The 26,185-nt window shown below is 33.2% G+C and overlaps 1 protein-coding gene across 1 annotated transcript in view; it reads right to left on the bottom strand.

The window, feature by feature from the left end:
* Positions 1-26,185, bottom strand: part of MDGA2 (MAM domain containing glycosylphosphatidylinositol anchor 2) — a 788,050-nt gene that overhangs the window by 202,291 nt on the left and 559,574 nt on the right. Inside the window, exon 9 of the mRNA XM_055309044.1 lies at positions 471-800. Within this exon, the coding sequence (XP_055165019.1) occupies positions 471-800 (330 nt within the window). The remainder of the gene's footprint in view (positions 1-470; positions 801-26,185) is intronic.

Here is a 26,185-nt window from a genome sequence, read left to right as displayed (position 1 = left end):
TGGAAAATACATTTCTTATAAATCTTATACTTGAATACTTTTAAATTATCTCTCAGTATTTTCTTCTTAGAACTAAACATTTTGTTTGCTTAACATTTCCAAAACTTGCCTTAGCTTTTTAGGCATTTGCTGCTTGACTTTATTAATTAATTAATATAATTTTAGAGTCTACAGAGGGTTCCTAGTAATTTAAAAAATCTGTCATTTAATCCGGGAGCCTATACCTATCATAGTCAAAGTATCAACTTTATTTGCACTATTTCTGTAAAACCTCAGGTAAATCTAAATCCAAATAGAAATAACAGTGTCTTTTAATATGATATTTATCGGGCATTCAGAACGTTAGGATTTGGTTGTATGAAACTTTAAGAATAAGAATGACCTTAGCTTGGCTGAAGACTTTTGTTTGCTAAACGTAAAGAAATTATTCTCAATGCAAACATCTTTTGCATCACAAACATGCTTCTTACCTGTGCTGCTGGATATATTAACATCAATACTGATATCAGATATTCCTCCTCCCTTCAGAGACGCTACACATGTGTATGTCCCAAAATCCGTGAATTTTAAATCAATGATGTCCAAGTTTGTCGTTCCCGGAGAGACATCAGGATCAGTCTGTGTAATAACCATCCTCTCAGAACTTCTTAATGGACGACCATTTTTAAACCAACTAAATGTTAACTCCTCAGAAGGAACAGCTTCTACTTGGCAAGATATTTTCACCTCACGCCCAATCTGGATGTTGTCATCTTTGTGATAAGGATCTGGTGTGATCCAAAATCGTCCTTTTTTTAATGCTAAAACATAAAAATTCCATAAATAGTTAGTGTTACTTCCATAATGTTAAGGATTCATTCACTTTAGGTAATCATCTCTGAGCTGAAATAAAGTAAAACAAAATAAAATAAAATGTATATATGTTTCTTTATTATTTCCAAGTAGTGTACTAACATGTTAGTAAACCTCTTTTAAATAATCTGGAAGTATCTGAAGACCTAAGTCAGTTAGAGACACTAAACATGATTTTTATGAATTGGATAATATTTTCTAGTGATAGAAAGGATGCTTTAAGTCTATATGTGATACTTAAATCAGTTGCCATTGAATTTTGAAAAAATGATGTAACTTATTTATATAACATCATTAGGTATTAGAGTTAAAAATAATGTGGATTATTAAGCCCAATTCAATATCTATGCCATCACTTAATTATGGAACAATTTCCCAGACAACTCAAATATTGCACAAATGTTAGATTAAAGAAAATTCTTCTAAGATTGTATCTACCTGCTGATCAAAACTAGTTTGGTAAGAATTGGGTCGGTTCACATTCATAATGCATTTTTTTAAAATTTTTATTTATTTATGATAGTCACAGAGAGCATAATGCATTTTTATATACTGAAATAATCTGAATTGAAAAAGAAAACTGTTTTCAAAACATTTGCTGTGACTGTTCTATTTCACCATACATAGATGTTTCCAGTTGAAACTGTTTGCTGGCTCTCTCCTGCAGATGGCCAGAAGAAACTCTCAGCAGATGGTTTGGAAAACATGCTGTGTTTGTATCCTAACAGTAGAGCTTTCTGGGTGCAAGGTCAGGATTGTTCTCACAACCCGTGGCAGTAGTGAAGACTACCAGAGGCTTCTGGGGGAGCAGCTATTGTCTTCTAAGGGCTCCACCTCTGAACTTTGAATGATACTGTGGGATTCAATAAAGAATAGGGTTTGCTCCTTTTTCTGGCAGTGATTCTTATACACACATTCTTCATTTTACTAACATCCTACCCATTTCCCTCTCTCTTATTATTACTTTGTAACTCTGTATGACAATATGTAGAATATGCACTGCAACATAATTAGCAGAATAAAATATTGTCCATCCGCTTTTTACCATTAAACCATATATAAGTGACAGCAGCAAAATGATGTGAATTTAGAAGGCCCACAAATATTGGAGGCCTTCTAACTGTATTCTGGGTAACCTTCCCTGAGTTTTCCCTAGCTCATTCATAAAGGTCAGGAAATACCATGGAGATCTGCAGAATTGTGTAAGAATGCATTAGGGATTAATACAGTTTTAATCTTAAAAAATTTTGCTTTTAATTTTTTTACTCGTCAGCTGCAAGTATTTTCGTTTGCTTTTTTGGTTTGCATCTTAGTGAAAAGAGATAAATGAATATCAAAAATGATGTTTATATCTTTTTATTTCTTCAAGAAAAAATTTAAAGGGCTCTTATTCACCACTAGGTACTAGATGTGGCTCTTATTACATGAGATGAACAAAGCAGACATAACCCTTACCTTCATGTATTGGTACAGCAAATTGTGTACTTATAGATTATAGTCCAATTTATCCATCTGACATTTATGATACTCATGTCTAGGGAAACCACACTCTGTTTCTATAGAAAAATTTATGCGTAAATAAAAATTTTAAACAGACAATTCTTAATTTTAGTTTTTTTTTAATTTTGTCTATTCATGAGAGACACACACACACAGAGACAGAGAGAGAGAGAGAGAGAGAGAGAGAGAGAGAGGCAGAGACACAAGCAGAGGGAGAAGCAGGCTCCATGCAGGGAGCCTGACGTGGGACTCGATCCTGGGTCCCCGAGATTAGGCCCTGGGCTGAAGGCGACGCTAAACCGCTGAGCCACCTGGGCTGCCCCTAGTTTTTAAGTATATAATTATTAATAGCTTCATATGGAGGTATATTTAGAATAAATTTCATTCCAGAATTATGTTGGTGGCCTTATACAAACACAACAAAAAATTCTGTTTCAGTGACATTTATTTACTAAGCAGTTACTATTGTCTAGTTCTGATCCCTGCATAGTCACATATTAAACTGATACTGCCATTGAGACAACTACAAACTGATTAGATTAGTTAGATAGAAAGAACAAAATAATCCAAAAGCCATGGACTTAAAAAATAAAAACATAAAATCACAATTTATGTTCTGTGTTACAAACTGTTTTATTCATGGAAAATAACATTTAAAATCCAATGTAAAAAATGTTAAAGATTATAAATCTAATAATCATAAATAAAATTCAATATGATATGCGACTATATTTTTTGATAAAAAACAATATAATCAAGTGAACTTTTAAAATGAACTCATTGCTACAAATATTTGTTTTTCTCAGTATCAGACCCTCTACAACTTGGCCAGTATCATTCACATTAGTCTTGCAAATGACAGATTCTAAAAGGAAAAGACGGATAAGTCAGGCTAGCAAGTGAGCTAAAAATTAAGGAACATCAGAAGAAATAGCATGGATCAGCTGGCTGGAAAGCCAACTCAGTTTGTTTTGTTACAGCATAACAGAATACCTACTTTTGCATACAGAACAGAAATGTTCTAAGGAAAAAGAAATACTGTGTGTCTGTAAGCACCCACACACACAAATGTGCACACGTGCTCGTAACGTGTGCTCATCTCTGGTAACAATGGACAGTTAAGTTTATTTGACTTTCTAACTCTGGCTGCTCAGAAAACTAAAAGCATGTCTCTGTCAACTAAGCACAGGTACATTAAGACCTTGAAATCTAATTCTAGTTTTTCATTTCTATGTAGTCCAATACAGGCAATCTAATTTTTATGGGTCAAGTGCATCATTTATAAAAATACGAGGTGATAGTATTAGGCTCCTTCTGAGACCCATTGTGAGAAATAGCTTATTAGCAATAGAGTAGAGCTTTGAAAATATAAAGTGTTTAATATAGTTAATCGACTAGGAAGCAAGTTCCTTCGTTTATAATTAAACACTCTCTTTTCCAGTGAACAATTTACAGTAGTTCAGGCAATGTTAATTTAAAGTCATTTCCGGCTAACCAGTTAAGATTTCAAATGCTTAAAATCAATCTGCGATTAGTACCAGAATATAACAAGGATCCAATAGATATAACAAGACTCTATAGAACTAAAGAAATTCTACTGAAAAAGAAAGGAGAAATCCCTTTCCCCAAATGCAATTTCTTAGTCTGACTATTGAAAATCCCCTAACACCAGCCTGAGAGAACATTAGATTTAGCTTAATGTATCATAAATTGTGATGGATGAACCTCAAAAAGTACTTGTTCCGTCTGGCAGTTCATGTAAAGAACTGGGATCAAGCTGGGCCTCTATTTTGGATAAGCAGTTTAGAAACATTGCCATATAACCCATAGCCAGGGTTTTTTTAATATTCTAAGAACTGAATACAAACTTGGCTGATGTTCACTTTTGACAAGTTACTCATGAGGATAGATACTCTACTTGCACTCACAGGTAGGTGCTCTGTGAATAGAATGAAACCAGAATATTAAGGCAAGGTCACTGCAGAGATCTGGGTGGTTCTTGCTGCTGCCCTCTCCCTAGAGGTGAAAGTGTACTTTTACCTACAAATGTCTACAGTTCTGAAGAAGACTTCCATTATTTAAAATTAGATTACTTCTTGAGTTTATGTTTGAGTAAGAGACTACTGGCTTTGGAGAAGCCTATGCCTTGTGGCTCCCAGGAATATAAATGCAATGCAAAAAAATAAAAAAATAAATAAAAAAAATAAAAAAAATAAATGCAATGCAGATGAAGACAGAGAGGAGACTATGAGATTGTATCTTGCTTGTAACTATAGACTTAAAATTATGAAATACACTGACTGATTGTCAAATGTTCCACAAGTATACAGCACATAGAAGTTCCATAACAAAATACAATTTGTAGACAGAACAAAGTGACATTAAGTTAAATGGCATTAAAAATGTTTTAAATTTTAATGAGGAAGCATCTTTTTGCAGATATGAAATATCAAGTGTCAGCTTTTTAACCTTTGCTAAGAATCTGTTTTAGAAGGATGATGAGACAGAGTGACCACTGCCCACTCTTCTAAGTGGTTAAATTAGCTAAAACTCCCCAAGTATATCAATTCTTATAATATCAGTAGGATTCTGGACAACAAAAAAAAAGTGGCAAAATCTTGCTGAGAGAGAGGGATCTAGAGATCATTTATAGTAGACAAATAAAAAATTGATTTTCTATTTATTAAAGACAATAAGAATATTTAAGTATAAAATGAGAATTTGCCAGTCTCACATAATGTCAATTGAATAAACAGTTGGGAATAAATTACATCAGCAAAGCAACTTAAGAAATAGTAAATGATAGTATATACAATTTGCCCAAATATAATTAGATGCCAGTCTTTCTCTTCAAGGAGACTGTGAACATCTAAGGAATGAGGCCATGCCTCATTCTTTATTGTCCCAAATTTTGAAGCTGTTTCCTTGGTAGAGTTGTATTCAAGAGCTTTTGTCAAATTTAATTAAAGTTGACATTGCAAAGCATTAACTTTACAAATTCCAATCGTTTCCATTCAGTCCATTATGTCCATGTTAACTCATTTTGTTTGGTAGTCCTGTGTTCTGAGATGCATAGGGGCATGAGGAATAGGATAAAGAAAGAAGAAGAGATTTGATGTCCTCTAAGGTTCAGGGATTTTGTTGTGGAGCAGAAAAATACTTGATGAATAAACAGTATTAATATAGAAATATATGTAAGGAAGAGGATTCTGTACAGAAAGACTCAGGAGACCTCATTCCATCATGTCCCCTGACTAGCTAGTTATGTATCCTAATCATATAATGTGTCAGGGAAGTCTATTAAATGTAATAGCTGTTACTCATTCCTCCTTTGTAAGGAATTTCATGCAAAAGGGCCTGTTTACATGCTTTACAGCTCAGTTGATCATTTCTAAGGAGAGATGAAAGAATGATAAAAACTGGCATCTAAGCACAGTTTTATTATCTGAAAAAGTATTTGCCAAAACTTATTTCAGAAAAACATCAGAAGGGATCATGCTAAAAGAAAGCAGAACAAATAAATTTTGGGGACTGACTATATGAATAAAAGTGTGCTTTCCTGCAGAACTTTTCAGAGCTTTAAACATGTTAACACGCACACTGCAATACCCCTAGAGGGGCTCATAATACATATTTTTAAAAACTTTTATTTGTGTAGTATCTTTCAGAACCATTATCTCACAGAATAAAGTAAGAGAATCTATCAATTGATGAGAATCACTAAGAAGACTCTAAAATTAGATTCCATTCTTGATGTTTCAGGAATTTCCATTAAAAACATCACAAAATAATTGACAAGACTAGACTCTTTGTGAAAATAAAACTTATAACTGCAAAACTAAAGGGAAGGAAATATCTTTGAACTCAGATGTATTTAATGGAACATTGAAGTTAAAAAACATATTTCAGAGCCATATCATAAACCTATCTGCACCAACAGCATTGTGTCATCCCTTTCCTTTCCCAGTCAACTAGCGTTTAAAAAAAAAAAGTAATATATATCAGTTTGTTCCTATTTTGGAAATGCACATTCTAGAATATGAAAATAGCATTAAAAAAGGAATTAAGTGTATTAGCTTTTATACAATTTGCAATTATTGGTATAAATTAGTAAGACTTGATCTAGCTCAGTTGCCTGAGGTAGTAACAATATTTACTTATTATTTACACCTTACGTTGGTATAAAAAAGCACTTGAATGTTATTAGAAGTAAAGCTTCTAGAGGGTGGATAGAAGTGGGGAGACCTTTATTTTTGTATATATTTTTAAGTATTCGTATACTCATTTCCCTTTATTTAACAACTCCAATTGCCAATCTGTAGTCTGAATGAAAGTTCATAATGCAAGAACAACAACAAAATCATTACACCCATTTCCTTAAAGTACTTTAAAATAGCACCCCTGATCATTTGAATACCAAATTAAATGGTGGAAGGAAGTTGGGGTTCTATTTAATTATGAACTATCAAGGCTCTATTTTATGAATTTACTCGAAACTAATTATTATAGCTAATCATTCAAATTGTTTATACAAAGTATGGTTGAATTTTAATTGTCTTTTAAATGTCCTTGCTCAATACAATTACTGCAGGTAAGTATTGTGGGTAGGAATTAAATAAGAAAGGACCTTTTAGACAGATACAAATTCCGCTTTTTGGTATAAACCCTTCCTTGAGAAAAGGGGAAAGAAGGAGACTAAAATAATAATATCATCATTATGATTTTGTCATTCTTATCATTCCACCCCTAAATTATTAATAAACTATCAAAATGCCTATGTAATGTCCTAAATAAACACAAATACTTTTATAATATAGCTATTACTATATAAATGGTATTTGACATGGCACGATGTTTTCACACCCGTTATCTGAATAGGAGAATATTAAGCAGCACAACTTACCTCCCTATGATGTCACAAATTAGCAGGTAGTTCGAGTTTGCCTTTCCTATCAATTTAATAATACCTGTTTGCTATGAGAAATAAGAATGTGTCCAGGGTGGATTATATTTTTTGTTAGTTTTTTAAAGACTCAGGACTAGAAACAGCTATAACATGAACTGCAGCTTTGAAAGGCCTGTGCTAAATATAGTTCCTTTGAAGTCCTTTTGAAAATAGTACATATTTAATATTTATGGAATCGATCACGTAGCAGTGAAAACTGGATGAAAATAATGAGACTAACTGAAATTAAAAATCTTTCTTTAGTTTTCTGGTTTTCCTTATTTTCTGTCTCAAAGCTGTGGCCTTTTCCTTTCTAAACTCATTCCGCCCATCTGTCAACCCCTCTCACTACCCCGATGCCTAGGATTCTTTTGGTTATCCACTTGCTCTTGAAATTTCAATAGTTTCCTTTCAGTATGCAATTTACTCTTTGAGTAGAAAGTTATTTAGGTTACATCTAAATTTAGAACACTTCTCTTAACCCCAATAGTCTTTCAAACTATTTGTGACATATTTCTTAAAAAACAAACAAACATGAAACGTCAGTTACTCCCACTGTTTCAACTTGCACTCATTCAGCTGGCCAGTCACACTGGCTTTCACTGATGCTATTACTGCATTGAAGACTTGAAGGTTAGCAATAACTTCTTAACCAATTAGCATGATGATTTTTTCCAGTTCTCTTCCATTTTTATATAACACATTGTGTACGTCATATAACTTTACATTATTGATTCTTTCTTCCCTCTCAAAAATCTCTTTTATATTGGTTTCTATGACTGGTAAAATATGAGATAATATTTATGAAAATAAATCAGGTGGCTTTGCTCCTCTGCACCACATTTTTCATGACATATTCTCTAGTTCTTTAGTTCATTTGGATTTTATTATTCATATATAGTTGTAAAGTCAGTTTTTGTTGAGAACGAAAGAATTTTTATATCATGGTTTGCCATAATTGTAGACCACAGATGCTTTCCTTAATTGTCTACCTTCCATTTTGCTGCCCACGTTTGGTGACATGAGATTATTGTTTGTTTTGTTTCTTGATACACAAAATATTGCAACCAGATGCATGCACATTTCAATTTAAATTAAAACAATGGTTAAGCCATTTACATATATTCTTTAATTTTAATGTTAAAGAGCAAGAAAAAGAACCTAGATATATCAAATGACCAAATGAAAAAAGTATCTGTTTTCTCTAGGAATTAATATAAATTATCTAAACTATCTTCTCCTGCTCTGTGAGAATTTGAAGGGTCAATACCATTGATGAGACCAACTAAGCATTCCTCTCAGCATGACCAACTATTATACAGGTTTCTTCCAAACTCTAGGCCCCTGACTTCCCTTTTCTTAGAGCATTTACTTTTAGAAAACTTGCAGTAGTAAATTCTTTCTCTGCCCCTTTGAGACATAAATCTTCTACAAGCCAGAATGTCTTGTGACATTTGTCCTTCTCAAAGATCTGGGAGCCATCTCTTTAAACAGTTATCACTGAATAAGATAGTGCAGCTATCTCCCAGTCTCTATAGGAGGGTGGGGGCCTAACTTTGAAGACTGAAAGGACCACTTAGATGCACAAATGTTTTAATCCCTTTGACCATCCTCCTTCCTAATACCTTCCAGTACTTTTCCAGTAGTTTACTCCAACATTTAAGAATCCTTCCACCTTTTGTTTCAGTGGAGCTGAGTTTAATTTATCTCCTCTATTCTAGTAGTCTTGACCCCTGTTCCAATAGTCTTGAATACAGTCTTCCTTATTGTTTTATAACATGTCTGAAGCAATTTTTCTTTCAGACCAATAGATGTAGTTGCAAGCATTACTGAAACAGATGAAAGTAGGATTAATTTAGAAGTCACTGTTGCAAAGTTTCAAACACCAAGAAAATAATGCTTATGGTTATAACACACATACAAACACACATGGTATGTTCTTCAAAGATGAAATGTCATGTGAGTACAAGTGTATTTGAGGATTACAGAAGTTAATTTAATTCCTTTATAGAGGTATGCTTTCTCCAAAGTGGTAAACCCTGTTTAATCTACAATACCTTGTAGTTCTAGAGTTTCTGATACTAGACTATAGGACAAGTATCTGAATTTACAGGTTAACTAGCAGATGACAAGAATGCTAAATGAGGTGTGAATGAGGCTCTAAATTAAGTCAAATATATGTTATAAAGAGAAATGTGTAACATCCACTTTTTAAAAAGTACTTTCTACTTGCTTTAGAATTTTTTAAAGCACATTTTAGAAATACATATTATAGTTTATTCTCTTTTTAATGAGAAAATTGTGGCATATAAGCAAGTGGCACACTATCATTTTGAGGGTGGTGCAGAAAAGTTTTTACAGCCTATAAGTTGGTAGTTGGTCTGTAAATTGGCTCTGCTCTTTACAGGAATAAAAGGAAGGAGGAAAATACTAATTTCATATTGCACAATTTCTGTGAGTTAAAAAAATACTCCAACTTCTTAAATAAACAAAAAAAAGAAAAAAAAAGATTACTGGTTCAAGATATGAATAGAATTTACCTTCCAAACTTGTATAAACAAGACACACAATAAGCAGAATTTTAAATCATATTCTGTGGTGATCATAACAATGTAATTCACAGGACCAGTTGTCAGTCTGTCCCCCAAGGTGACTTAATTACAGAAATTTTATATATAGGAACCTAAGGAGTACAGTCCAGATGTACAGGGTTCAGGTTAAAGTCAAAGAAAAGTCCAGAGATTTGTCTTGGTAACTGTTCAGCAGCAGTGAATACAAGCTTAATATATTCTATGAGAATGACCCAGGGAGATTGTGGTTGGGGTGGTGGTACACGTTCAGGTTTATATGAAAATATATATTTTAAGTGTTAAATGACACAGAAGTAAGATTCACATAACCTTAGAAAGGAGAAAAGCTGAATGATGGGCCAGATTCTGTGAAGAGGCAGATAGCAGAATACCTGAAGAGAAGGACAAGATAGGGAGGGCTACATGCACTGGCATCCAGTTAAAATCCTTTAAGGAACGAAACATGCTAAGCACTTAAAGAAAAAAAAAATGGTTTCGCAATATATCCCCATGTTAAATCAACTGTTGCATTGCTTACAAAGTTGTTGGATATAAACCAGTTTAGTTTTAGAATATATTTACCAGAAACAATGACTTTTGTGTTGAAAGAGATGATCTGAACTCTCAAAGGAAATGATGAGATGATAAGGTCAGTAATCCATTAAAATTATTACTACTATTGAAAATTGAAAATATGACATCTGTAGTTTAGAACAGTAATTTTCCAAATATGGACCCTAGTCCAGCAATGATAGCATAACCTGAGAACCTGTTGGAAATGCAAGTTCTTGGGTACTATCTCACAGTGAATCTACAATCCCAGGGGTAGGGCCCCACCTCACACTGAATCTATAGTAACTGCGGTAAGGCCCCACTTCACACTAAATCTACACTTCCTGGGGTAGAACTCTACTTCACATGGAAACTACAGTAACTGAGGTAGGACTCCACTTCACACTGGATCTACACTTCCAGGGGTGGGGGCCCACCTCACACTGAATCTATGGTAACTGAGGTAAAACTCCACTTCACACTAAATCTACACTTCTTGGGGTGGGGCTCCATTTCACACTAAATCTGCACTTATTGGGATAGGACACAGCCATCTGCATTTTAACAAGTACATTGTGTGATTCTGATGTACATTCAAGTTTAAGAGCTACTGTCTTAGACAACAGTTATCTTTCTACCCTCCAGAAATGCAAAGGCAGAAGAGAAAAGGGCGGGTCATCAGCTCATTCAGAAAGACTGAGTTATTAAAGGACATGCTTAACAGTGGCCACAGTGGATTTTTTTCAATTTTTTCTTTCTTTTTTTTCTAACTTTACAAGACCCTCAAGAGAGTGTTTATTCTGATTATAACACCTGAAATATTATTAAGGTACAGTTCCTGTAAGGTTTTTTTTTAAATTTTCATTCATAAGAGACACAGAGAGAGAGGCAGATATAGGCAGAGGGAGAAGCAGGCACCCTGCAGGGAGCCTGATGCAGGATTTAAACCCAGGACCCCGGGATCACCACCCACACCAAAGGCAATGCTCAACCACTGAGCCACTCAGGCATCCTTCCTGTAAGTATTGATAACAAAATTATCTAAATTGACCTCACACAACTTTACATGTAACTACTTCCTTTCAACATAGGTAAAGCCTGAGGAAAGTGTCACAAAACCAGTGATCTACATACAGATGTCTTCACAAACTAATAAAGATACTAAGAATGACCAATATTCAGTACCTTAAGGTCATCATTCTTTATCTAAAAAATTCTAACTCTCAAAGTGTTGTGAATCTAACCCTCATTTAAAGAAAATCTAAAAGAATTAATATGTTCATAATTTAGGATTGGGAAATTCATAGCCCATCAACTTTCATCTGAGTGTCAATGACCTCTTGGAGAGTCAATAAAGAGTGCAGAGTAAGTAAGTATTCCAGGGTCAGATTGTCTGGGTTCTAATATTAATTTATCACTTATTAAAGGTGATCTTCTGCAATTAACTCAGTCTCCCTAGTCTGGAAAAAAATAGAGACCATAAAATTGAACCATGAAGCTCTGAGTATGGTGATGCTAACCCAGAAACAGCAAACAGTAGATACAAGCTGCTTTCTATTCGATGTTTCCTGATTCACAATCTATCTATTGCAAGGCTTGCAGCCAAAGGTACAAAGACAAAGAGACTAGTGGTGGAGAAAAGCACAGAAATAAATTTTATTTACAGTGCCATAAAGACAAGGATTTAGAGTACTAGCTCTTACGCAGGGGAATACTTTAAAACAAACAAACAAAACAACTAGTTACCATGGAGAAAGCAGGGAGGGCCTGAGAATTAGGGGAAAAGAGAAGAAAGGTTGAAGATGCTGAAAAGTCATTTCAGAGAGTGGAGTCCATCATAAGTATGTGGAACAGAGATTTTTCTGTACCAACAATTGTTTCTAATCAGCTTTCATTAATTCTAGCAAATCACTTTGATTCCACAAAATGTATTTCTCTGTGATTTCAACTATTCATTCCCATTCCCCTCCTGTCTCTCAGGCTACAAGTCTGGTCCTTCTTTCAAGCTGAACATCTTAAATTGTGCTCTTGATCTCAGCCCCAGCTCTGTACGGAGTATCACACACCTTCTGTTTGCTCCTCTGTTTTTCTCTTAAATTCTCTCTCATAACAAGATCCTTCCCATGTATCTATAAACATGATCATAATCTCCTCATTAATTAAATCAAAGCAACAACAACTGAATAATACAGAAAGCCTTCCCTCAACTTTATACCCTGCAGTCACTTCTTGTTTACTTTCTTTCCCATTCTCATTGTCAAAACATTAACATATAAATCATTCACCCTTAACCTCTTTCAAATTAGTCTTGATTTCCACCAGTACCAGAATTTTAATTTTTTTTTAATTTTTTAATTTATTTATTTATGATAGTCACAGAGAGAGAGAGAGAGAGAGGCAGAGACACAGGCAGAGGGAGAAGCAGGCTCCATGCACCGGGAGCCCGATGTGGGATTCGATCCCAAGACTCCAGGATAGCGCCCTGGGCCAAAGGCAGGCGCCACCCAGGGATCCCCCAGTACCAGAATTTTAACAATTGCCAGTGAAGGTATGTTCCAGAAGCTGCAGTTCAGCTCACCCTCCTGCCGCATTTGCTATGCGTAACTTGTCCTGATCTTTTGTTTCTAACTCCCAGATCGACTCTATTCCTACTTCCTCTGTCCTGAATCTGGGCTCCTCATTTCTCTTCTCTGTCTACACTATCACTTCGCAACTGTTCTTATATCCATTGTTTCTGAGTTAGCACAGATGCCATCTTAGGAAAACCTCCTGGCCCAACCTCTCTGAGTTATGGTTATTTCTTATCACCTGCTGGATTTCTCTGTGATGCAGCACTTCAGAGCTTTTGTGTCTTTAAAACTAATTGCTTTAAGGAATATCTGAAAACCATTCCCCCTTCTCCAATTAACGACACCTTCTTCTATAGAAATTATGTTTTCTCCTTTGTCTTTTGCTTCCTGCAGGCTCCCACAATTTGCCATCGCTCTTGCATTCTTCCAGTATGGGCATTTTTGCTATGCTATGCGTACAAGTCTAACCCAGTCACCTAAGCGCAGGTCCAATGTTATTTCTTTGATAATACTTTCCCCGATTCATGCAATTATACACAACAGTTGTCACTCTTCTATATATGTCAGAAAATCCTCTTCCACAAAGTTGTTTTCATAATAATTTGTATTCTCTGGACTTACAAGCTTCCAGAACACAGACATATGTGATATCGCTGTCTTCCTAACCATTCTATCTTCCAAGTCTTAGACTTAGGTTGGTGATAGGAAGAAACAAATCGGATAGACAAAGATGTAAAATTTTTCATCCATTGGAGACATATCTGGCACTACTTCCAAGTAGCTATCATATTAATTGATATTACCTAATATTAACCTGAAGAAATATAGTTAATTTTGTCAATTATTTTTATTTTAAGAAGATGTTTGATAAATGAATTGAAAAAGCAACTAATTTATTGTTATTTATACATACAAATTTAAAGTCGGTAACCCCAGTGACAACAATGTCATTTGTGTTTTACATCTCTGGATTACTCTTCTTATATTAAACTACATTGAATTATTATGACCCTTTGAAAATCATCAAAAATGGAAAAATCATTATCAAATATCGCTATAAAATACAAGAAATAATTAGCAAATAAAATTAGGTGAGGAAACTAACTTTTAGTCAATAAAATATTTTTTCAGAAAATGGATTAATCCTTCTTATACAAGTAGGTGCCAATTAGTGATGGCACCTGATACATATATGCCTTTTGTGAGCTAATTCTCAAAATCTTATGACATCTTGTTGCCAAATATTTTCTTAACTGAATTATAACAAATTGATCCGTCATTCTGAAAAACAATAGGGGAAAGAAAGAAAACTATTGATTCTCTGTATTGGTAATTCTCCAGACATTTTGGAAAAATTAAACAAAAATCTAAAAATGTGGAATAATCTAAAATAGAACACATGCCACATTTTTCACTGGTGTCTATAATTCCTTGTCATTTGAAATTAAAATGATACATTTTTTTTTACATTTCCCACACATATGTGCCAATGTATGACTCTGAAATCTCAGAGCAGATGAAGATGTATAAATGGGGCTGCTGGAAATAGGGTGCCATGTTTTATCAAAGTAGGGCAAATTTCAACCTCTGCATGTATGTGTGTATATGTATATATGCATATGTGCATATATATATATTATATGTGCTAACCAATGAGCACTATTTTAAAACATCTTTAACTACTGATTCCCCTTTTATCCTCTTATCTGTAAATATGATCTAATAAGAGAAATACATATTTAAGAGCATACTGTATGGACCAGGCACCTTTATTTGGAGGTCCACATGAAACAAATGAATGAGAATTTTATGAGGCTATGATTCCAAAGGCTGTCCCAAAATTAATTCTCCTGAATCCATTCTTTAGACCTGGATGATCATATAGGACATTAGCTTCATATGTTTTATTTCATTCAAATAGAGTATTAATTGAAATTTAGCTGATCTGGAAAACATTTCCTTATCAGAACATCCTGTGCAATTCTATTCACTTTTCTTTTTAAACAGATAAACATCTTTCCTTGAAGCAAAGTTAAAATTCACTCAATTGGAAACTCAGAGAAGACATTTTGGGTTTATTAAAAAAAAATTTTTTTAGAACTTAAAATACATCATTTTAAGGCCACAACTTTAAAAGATTAAGCTATTTAAAAGTGTTTACTCTAAAATGTAGTACATATATTCCTGCTTTTTAATTTTTTTAGAGTTGACATGCAATGTTACATTAGTTTCAGGTGTACAACATAGTGATTCAATATCTCTCTATATACATTATGCTATGATGTTCACAAACATCATCATCATACAATGCTATTACAGTATCAGTGACTACATTTACATCTTTGCTTTTTAAAGAAAATTAGAACATAGTTTTGCATTTTCTTGAAAATCTGAGAACCTATCAATACCAATTTACTTTACTGAACTGCATAGGTAGACACGGGGTATCTTCTGCTTATGACAAGATGACTTTTTTCTTCAATGAATGGCTATAGAGAATCATGTACTCTCAATTTGTATCAGCTTCTTTTTGGTTTTGTTACTTTCTTTGTTGAGAACTGTCAGCTCTTATTCTCACTAGTCCTAGACTTAGTGAAATAAATTTACTCCTTTCCTAATTTGCTACTCTACCCCTTTAATCAAAGATGTACATGGGCTTTATCATATGCAGTTGTATTCTCCCTTTTCATAGTTATATTTTGTTTTTTTTATTCATTTTTTGTTGTTTCTCATTTTTTAGTCATTTTTTTGGGGGGGCTTTGTATGGTTGCAATATATGTTTGGTCAAAGGCAGCTGCTCATTTATTTATATCTTGCCATATTCTAAGAAGGATTTCAGTGACTTGCAACATTTATCTTTAATATATTGCATCTTTCAGTAAAAACAATAAGAACCCAAGAAGCAATGATAAAGTCAAGTTAGGAAAATAAGACAAAGCCAAAAGTGAAGCTGACAGGAAAAATGAATACAATAAACTTCTAATATTTATTTGATAGAAGCAAGCCAGAGATTATATACTAAACATTGTAGCAGCCAAAAACAATGAGGAAAACTTGGCAAGTTGTAAAATTGATAGTCTCTGTCTAGTAAAAACAAAACAGCTGTACAAGGAAAGTATAACTATTCCTCAGAATGATCATCACATGAAGGGTACAGGTTAATGAACAATATCTTTGAACATTTTCTTGAAACAATCAGGGAACAATTTTGGAAGGCTATTTATCAAAAAATTGCTCTATACAGGCTTAAAACACCAGGCCAAGGGGAATTCAGCAAACGGGATTTAATATGTGAGGGATGGGATCCCTGGGTGACGCAGCGGTTTAGTGCCTGCCTTTGGCCCAGGGCGCGATCCTGGAGACCTGGGATCGAATCCCACGTCGGGCTCCCGGTGCATGGAGCCTGCTTCTCCCTCTGCCTGTGTCTCTGACTCTCTCTCTCTCTCTCTCTCTCTCTCTCTCTCTGTGTGTGTGTGTGACTATCATAAATAAATAAAAATTAAAAAAAAATTAATATGTGAGGGATGAGGCAAGATAGGATATGTCAATATAGGGACAGATTTGAGTGCAGTGAGGCTAGTGGTTCCTAACTGAAAGTAAACAGAGTCCCAGTGTCGAAGTACATCCACCTGTGATTCCAAATAAGTTACCTTAGGGTACAGTTTGGGGATGTGCATTTTCAGGCTACAGCAAAGAGTCTGATTCATGAGAATTAGATGGATGGGGACTACTGACCTAAAGAAATAGTTGAAAAACACCCCTACATGAACTTCTTCATATATTTGATATTCTGAATTAAAATTCTGAAGGAATGGAACAGCAATAACTTTGAGATCACAATCCCTGACAAGTAACCACAAGGCAACTAGTCTATACTGAGAGCTAACTACAGAGTCCTATACTTCAATAGCCAGCCAAATCAAGAGAACCTCCCACAGAAACTGTATAGTGTAAAGCTCACTTATTAGTAGAAGCTTACCCTAAATTAGCTTTGAATATTGAAGACACAAACTCCTTAGAATGGCAACATATAAGAGGAAAACATCCATATCAAATATTTAAAATATAAATCTAATTTAAATGTTAGTACAGCACAACCCACAACTTATACACCATTAATTCTTTCTCAGATTTGAGGGGAAATTATTAAAATAAAAGTTATATTATCTCATAATTTTTCTGGAGAAATAAAATTAATAAAATAATCTTTCAAAAGTAAAGTTTTGAAAAAAATATGTTAATTACTCAGCATGACAATTATATGACTTCTGCATTCCTATTTCTTAATGTATCTATGGTCATTATTATACCTTAACCTTAACCATCCTTCTCAATCGGTTTAGGTAACACCTTAGAATCATTTATTTAGGTGTTCTAATGGTAGTTCCACAAGTAGTCACTAATATTTGATCAGCATTTGACATCCATGAATAGACCTTCCTGACAGTTACTTAATCTTCACTTGACATATAAGTCCTTAAATGAAGGATCTTCCATAATGTGTAGATTGTTTGGCTGATTTTTTTTTTTTGCCATTTAAAGAAGGCACAAATTAGTAAAATAAATGATGGAAAAATTACATTGATAAGGTGTCATTTAAAAAAAAGGTGTCCTTAATAGGTTGAGAGATGAACAAGCTATTAATTCTCTAAGAAACTAAGCTTCTGTTTGCTAAATTGAGAAGAATCCAAGCATTGATGAAATTTCATTACTTCGACCTTTTAGACAGCAGAATGTATCAACATGGAATTCTGTTTTTATTAAGTATAGCTTCATGCCAAATATTACTTGAGATAGGAGCTGGCACAAAATAATATTGGAATGCAGGCAAATCATATATGAAAATATAGATAATTTCTTATACCATTATTTTAATAATAAAGTTTCATGACAAAGACAGTCAAGCTATCTATCCCTTTGCACTAGGTTTTATAGGAAACATTTACTTGATCTAAATGTCCATAATAATGCTGATAGTAAGTAGTTTTAGGTTGTGTTGACAAAAAAAAAATGAATGCTGTCAAATGCTGTCAAATACTGTATAATTTGGGTCAGTTGTTTTTCTCATAATTTCTATTTACAGTCCACCTGGAATTAAATAAAACAGAATAAAGGAACTATAGAAAGGTGAAGGTTAACATTCTGTCTAATTCAATTAAACAGATACTGAGTATCATTTACATAATTTAGTCATTAGAGGGACCTGGTCTGTCATTATACAGGGGAAGAAAACATGATTCTAAAACAAAACTGAATATGCTACAGACCACGAGTAGTAAAAATAGCTTGATTTATATTGCACTTATGTTTAATTCAATGATTTCGGCTGAAGAGATGTCTGTTCTATTTATACCACCACTAGTTTATCTGGGGACAAGGGACCAGATTATTTTTCTTCTACAGAAACTCTGGAAGAATTTTACTACAATGAGAAAACCACTTGCAACTATCAATTTAAAAAATATTTTTCTATAAATGAAATCTGGTGGGAGACACAGCTTATTTTCATATTATTATTTATTTTCCCCGAGCCTTACTGAATATATTATTGCAATTTGACTTGATTTTTTTTTTTAAAGAAATAGGATGCAAACACATTACTTAAAAGGTAGAGATATTTTTCCATTTGGATTTGTGGTCACCAAGCACATCTTGTCATTATATTGTAAGAATTACAATAACCAGTACTTTGGTTAAATTCAATTATTTTAAAAAAACAGGTAGAATCAACAAGCACTGCCATGTTATAATGAAAAATTAAAGGTTAGTTCTGAGTGATAATGTGATCATTATTAATGAACACTAATTAGGAACATGGCTATTTAAAATGCTACAATCTCTGTTGGTCAGCAATGCCTGATGCTCCAATCTTTTCCCATGTTCTTATCCATTCTCCAAAATCTGTTATCATTATACTCAAACCTCTACCTGAACCCATCTCCCAGTTTCAGCAGAAGGTATGCCCTCTTTCTTCAGTGAGAAAAAGAAATGGCATTAGGTATACATGCTTGAGATGCATTCCAAACCGAGACAAAGCTTATCTATGATTACACCTCTTCTTAGCCTTAACCTTCTGTCTCAGGATGATCCCTTCTATGTGCTACCCTAATGGTGCCTGGGCCTGGATCTCTCTTGCTCTGGTTCTCCCTTTGTCCATCCGTTTCTCTCTTCAATTTTCAACACCCCCTTGCAATTGATTACCTTAGTCAAGATTTCACAAATGTTCAGTCATTCATACTGTCATCTTAAAAAGAATCTTCCACTCATTCTTACTTCTCTTACTCACTGTCAACTTCTTCAAATAGTCCATCTGCACCACATTTATTTCTCAAGACCCAGGTACTCCCATAATCTGCTGACATCTGGCTTCTGCTCCACCTCTTGTGGGTCACAGTACACCAGTGGCATCATTGTCCAGTTTCAATTCTTGTTAACCATCTGGTATATTGCACTTAGGCTGTTGACCATGCCATCATTGTGAAGTCTGTTTGTTGTTGTTATTGTTGTTGCTGTTAATGTTGTTGTTTTGCTTTTGAAACAATATTTGTCTCTGGTTCACCTTTTACCTCACAACTCTCTCAATTTTTACAAATTGTTGTATCCCTCAAATGCATATATTTCCAAAGGTTCATTTCTGGGTTGTGTATACTATATTGCTTTAATCTATAGATGATGAAACAGAAGGACAGAACAACTTACTGAAAGATGTCTGTAAGCATTAAAACAATAAAATAATAATTTCAAGTCAAGTAATATTTTAAATATTATTTTGTCAAAATGGTTATAAAAGAATGTTATCCAAGCATTAATGCAATCTTTAAGTTTAATATCATTTGTGCACTTGGATTTTTCCTGCAGAGTCAGGAAATCAGATAGAGAGTTTGGACACAAAGTACTTTCAGGGAAAAAGAAAAAAAACACACAGGAAAACAAAACACTAAAGTCTATTAAGCACAGGACTATTGTTGTGAGTTTATTTTTGGAAATGAGGTGTTCCTTAAATAAAATGGTTGAATTACACATAATGCTATACCATAATAACTGGTAATTATGAACAGTTCCTAAATAATCACTGGAAAAAACACGTATCTGTTAACATATTATTTTTGGTGCACAGTGCCTGCAATTAAGACATATCCAATTAGAGAAGAAAGAATTGTGAATATATTGCTCAATTTAAATTTTTCATTATTTGTTGATGGAACCATTAGTCAATTATTGTTCCTGTGCCGCTGATCATTATATTGTAAAATTGTGCTACTGTTTACCATGCACATACATCAGGTTGCAAATCTTAGTGTATTCTATTTTTTTTTAGTGTATTCTATTACATGTTTTACTCCTTAAAAATAGAAGTAACAAGTGCTTCCTTTAAGAGTAGGAAATTAGAGTATCAACTTTATGGTGGAAAAGTCTAAGCTACTCGGTTATTTTCTATTTTCCTTGCCCATGGTGTTTGAGTTTTCTGTGTTCTATCATCCTTATTCATCCAATACTCAAATACAAAGTTAGTCTATATTACTATAAATACTCTGTTCAAAAAAGTGTATTAAATCAGGTTTCTGTTTCTTACTTTACTGGGGTCACTGGCAGATGACCATCTCTCCCACAGGGAAAAATTAGAAAAGTCAGTAAGATTTCTTAAAAGTCCTTTTTGAAAGCATCAGATCAGCTCTGGAAACCTGAACTTTGAGGGGTCAAAATCCCAAAGAAGAGAAAAACAATGAAAGTGAGCTAACATACAATAACCAGTTTTCTTTCAAGTCATTTTTCTGTAGCAGGAGCCTGAATGAAGATCCAAGCAAAAAGCTCCAATGAATAGTCTAGAGTACTCAGTTGGAAGCTCTGAAAAATCCATGCCCTAGGTGTCAGGCAAATAGGGGACAGAGTATTACCAACCCACCTTGAATCTACTCAGCATCTGACTGAATTGAGGCAATAAAACTAAAAACAACAATAATTTTAAAAAAAGGAAGAAATATTTCTGAAGAAATATAATATAATCTCAAGGCAATTTTTAATATCGAATATTTGGCAACTAATAATAAAATAAAGCTTGTCAAGAGACAGGACATAAGCAAAACAACAACATATCACAGGTGACCAAGAGACTGGAGTTCTTAGATAAATATACTAAAATAGTTATGATTCAAATGCTCAACAGAATAATACAAAAACACTGGCAAAAGCTAAATAAAAAGATGAAGGGTTTCAACAGATAAATGGAATCTATACAACTAAGTAAAAGGTAAATATTACAAAGGAAAATGCAATAAATGAAATTAAGAACACTAAATATGTTTAATAGTAGATTTGAAACAAGAGAATACAGTATTAGAGAACTAAAAGATAGGACAATAAGAAATTTTGAAACAGAGAGGAAAAAAAGGAAAGATAGGAGAAAGTATAAAAGATACATGAAACTCAGTGAGAGGTCTAACATTCAGTATAAATGAAATCAATGAAGGAGAGAGAAAAGGAAAGAAAAAAAAAACACCCTATAAATTCAGAAAGCTCAGAGAAATTCAAGCAAGATAAGCAGAAAACACACCCTAGCACATAATAGGAAAACTCTTAAAATATCTAAAGATAAAACAAACAACAAAACTTTTAGAAAACCAGTAAGGGGACACCTGGGTGAGCGTCTGCCTTTGGCTCAGGGTGTGATCCTGGAGTTCCGGAATCGAGTCCCGCATCGGGCTCCCTGCATGGAATCTGCTTCTACCTCAGCCTATGTCTCTGCCTCTCTCTCCTCCGTGTCTCTCATGAATAAATAAATAAACATCTTTAAAAAAAGAAAAGCAGTCAGGAAGACAAAACAAAACAAAACTACACAAAGAGATATAGTAAAAAACACTACAGATTTCATTAAATTAAAATGGAAACTTTAAAAACTGAGTTAAAGTTAAAGAAAGAACAGGGAAAAGTACATCTACTCCCTATTCCAGGACGTAGAAGTTTCTCATGTTCAAGTAACCCACAGGCAGGCAGGGAAAAAAATAAATTAATAAAAAAGAAAAATATCAGAATAAACAGAAAACAAAAGATAAATGGTCAACTTTAACATTTCAATAATTGCTTTCAACAGAAATGGTATGAGTACATCCATTAAAACACAGACTGGCACAGTGAATTAAATAAAAGTGACTCAACTATCTTTTGTCTATGAGAAGCTCACTTAAATATAATGATATAGGTAGATTAAAAGTAAAAAAAAAAAATTACCATGCAAATTTTAATCAAAGGTAAACAGGAGGGAGGGGAATCCCGCATTGGGCCTGCAGGGAGCCTGCTTCTCCCTCTGCCTGTGTCTCTGCCTCTCTCTGTGTCTCTCATGAATAGATAATAAAATCTTACAAAAAAAAAAAAAAGGTAAACAAGAAAAACTATACCAATATCAGATAAAGTTGACTTCACAGCAAAGAAAATTGCCAAATTCAGAGAGGGACATTATATATTGCCAATGGATCAAACCACCAAGAAGACATAGCATTTCTAAATGTGTATACAGCAAAACAAACAAACAAACAAACAAAACCCCAAAACAAAACAAAACAAAAAAGAAAAGGAGCAGCCAAATTTGTGAAGTGAAAACTGGTAACACTGAAAGAACAGGCAAACACATAATTATAGTTAAACTATGAAACTTCTTCCTTAAAATTGGTAGAACTACTAGAAAGCAAATCATTAAGGATATTGAAGAACTTAAGAGGATCTAATTGACATTTGCAGAACGTTGTACCAAAAAGCATAATAGACATTTTTCTTAAATGCCTGTGAAACATATTAAGGAAGACAAAGTAGGAAGTAGGAACATATTAAGGAAGACAAAGTAGGAAGACAAAGTAGGCTTTGTCTACTTAATATGTTAAGTAGACTACTTTGTCTACTTTGTCTTCCTCAATATATTTAAAAGAATTGAAGCCATCCAGAGTGAATTCACAAACCACATAGAATCAAACTGGAAATCAATAAAAGAAAGATAATAGGAAAATTTCCAACCTCTTAGAAACCAAACAGCATACTTCTAATATGGATCAAGGAATAAGGGAAATGGAAGAAAAACATTGAGGTCAATGAAAATAAAAATAAAACATTTCAAAATGTGTGGGACACAGCTAGAGCAGTGCTGAGAGGTAAATTTATTCCATTGAAATGCATACAATAGAAAATATTAAGTCTCAAGTAAATTATGTAAGCTCCAAATTCAGAAGCTCCAAAAAAAATAATATAACACTGAGTCATAAGATAAAAATAAAATTACTTAAGAATATGAACTCTGATCATAATGAAATTAATTTAGAATCAATAATAAAAACTGGGGATCCCTGGGTGGCGCAGCGGTTTGGCGCCTGCCTTTGGCCCAGGGCGCTTTCCCGGAGACCCGGGATCGAATCCCACATCGGGCTCCCGGTGCATGGAGCCTGCTTCTCCCTCTGCCTGTGTCTCTGCCTCTCTCTCTCTCTCTGTGACTATCATAAATAAAAATAAAAAAAAAATAATAATAAAAACATAATTTTAAAATCACAGGTGTTTGGAACTTGTGCAATGTAATTCTAAGTAACCACTGGATCAAAGAAACAAAATCACATGGGAAATTGGAAAGAATTTCAATCTGAATGATAACAAAAATATTACATATCAAAACTCTCGAGATACAGTTAATACTATCTTTAAAGGAAGATTTATAGCCTAAAACTTTATATATAAAAGGAAAGAAATAATCAAGGGCAGAAATTATTGTAACAGAAAACATCTGCACAACAGAGAAAACTAAAAAAAAAGAAATTCAAAAAATTGAAAATTGATTTTTTAAAATAACTAATGACATTGACTAACCTTAAGCAAAACTAATCAAGGAAAATCAAACAAAGAATAAATAAATTACCAACTTCATGGTTTCATTACAGATTACAACAGTAGTATGCTGGAACTACCTCATACCCGTGCATGACAACAAACTGTGTGCATGTATTCCCAATGACACAACTTGAAATTGGCCATGGTTTGATTGTACACATCACGGAAAATTTTAAGTCTTATATACGAAACTGTTTCTTACCCCCCTGCCCGGAAAACTGGCTTAGTAGCACACCACAGAACTAAAAATAAACTTAAAAAGATAGAAAGATAGTGTCATTAATTATTGCAATTTTATACCAATAAACTTGAAAATTAAAAAAAAAACTACTCAGTTTCTTAGGGGAAAAAGCTTAAAAATAATATTTTAATAGTCCTGTATTTATCAAAGAAACTAAAACTGTAATTTAAAATCTCTGTACAAAAGTAATCTATAAGCCCTGAAGGCTTCTCATGAGAATTGTTTTCTAAATAATTAAGGAGAAATTAACACTGATTTTACATAAACTTAAGATAACAAAAAGGAAAAGAAATGTTTGCTGCCTTTTTTTTTTTTGGTACTGAAGTGTAATTTACACTTTTCATGTGCTTATTGTCCATTTATATATTAATATCTGTTCAAATCTATTTTTTAATATTAGTTTGTTTTATTACTGAATTGCAGGAGTTATTTATACAATTAGGTTATAAGTTACCTACACTATAGGATGAGAATAATTTCTCTCAATTTCTGGCTTATTTTCTTAAGGTGTTTTTTGATAAACAAAAGTTTTTAATATTTTATAAAACTCAAGTTTTTATTGTAAGTTTTGTTTTTATAGACTTATAAATATGTCATTAGAGAATAATGACAGTTTCACTTCATTTACAATCCATAAGGTTTTATTTATTTTTTCTTGTCTTATTTCACTAGTGGAAACTGCAGAAGGTATAATGTTGAATAGATGTGAGAACAGACATCATTCTCTAGTTGCCAGTATTACGAAGCGAAGTATTTTACTATTATCTTAGCTGTAGGTTTTCGTAGTTGTGTTTGACTAGGTTGAGTGTCTCCTATTTCTAAAATTGATGCGAAATTTTACCAGAAGTTTTTCTGTATTAATTGAAATATTATTTTTCATTTTAATTTGTTAATGCAGTAATTGCATTAATTGCTATTTGAATGTTAAATCAATATACATCTCTTGGATACAATCCACTTGATAATTCTGTATTATCTTGTTAATGTATTGGTGGAATTTATTTGATAATACTTTGGTAGGATTTTTATGTTTATGATTATGAAGGCTACTAGCATTTAACCTTCATTTCTTATAATATATTACTGCCTTCTTTTACTACCAGGGTTATGGCAGCTTGTAATAGGAGTTGGAAAGTGTTTTCTCCTTTTTGACCTTATGAATTTTGTTTGTGTGTATAGGATTGGAGTTATTTATTCCTATATCTTTAATAGATTTCACTAGTGAAGTCAGCTGGCCATGTTTTCTCTTTCAGAAAATTATAAATGGTGAATATTTCAAATATGAATAATGAATATGAATTTTTAAAAATTCCTTATGTCATTCCTGATGTTAGTAACTTGTATTTTATCTATTGTTTTCTTGATCAGTCCTTTTAAGAGCTTATCAACTTTGTTAATGTTAACCAAGAACATATTTTTGGCTTTTTTTATTTTGTTGTCTTTTTTATATTTCATTGACATACGCCATTTTCAAGTTATTTTCTTTCTGCTCCTTTGGGTTTGATTTCTATGTGTCATGTATTCTTTGTTTCCCCTATTCTTCTTTTCTTGTGTTTATCAGCATGAATCAATTATTTGATAGCATTTAGCACTCATTAAAAATTCTTAGCTAATTATGAGTAGAAGAATATAATTAAAATGCCAGCAGTAAACATTGTACTTAATGGTGTACTACTTAAAACTCGCTCCTGGGGATTGGAAAAAAAAGAAGGATACATGATATTCCACTTCTATTAAAAATGTAATTTGGACATCTTTGGTGATAAACCAAGTCAAGAAACATATATAAAATATGTAAAGATTAAAGGAAGAAACATATCTTTCATTATTTGAAGCCAACATGATTCTGTACACAGAAAATGCTAAAGAATCTAAGACAAATCATTATAATCAATAAGTAAATTTAGTAAGGTTGAATGATACAAGGTCAATATGCAAAATCATTTCCATTGCTATATACCAGCATAAAATAAAAAGGTAGTGAAATTTTTAAAATTATACTATTTACATTACCAACAACAAGAACAGCAAAACTATCAAATACTAAAAATGAATCTAATAGAGGTAAGATCATTCCTCTGAAAATCACGAACTT

The sequence above is a fragment of the Nyctereutes procyonoides genome, unplaced genomic scaffold (assembly GCF_905146905.1).
Source record: "Nyctereutes procyonoides isolate TBG_1078 unplaced genomic scaffold, NYPRO_anot_genome, whole genome shotgun sequence".
Taxonomy (NCBI): domain Eukaryota; kingdom Metazoa; phylum Chordata; class Mammalia; order Carnivora; family Canidae; genus Nyctereutes; species Nyctereutes procyonoides.
This window is presented reverse-complemented; position numbering and strand designations above follow the sequence as displayed.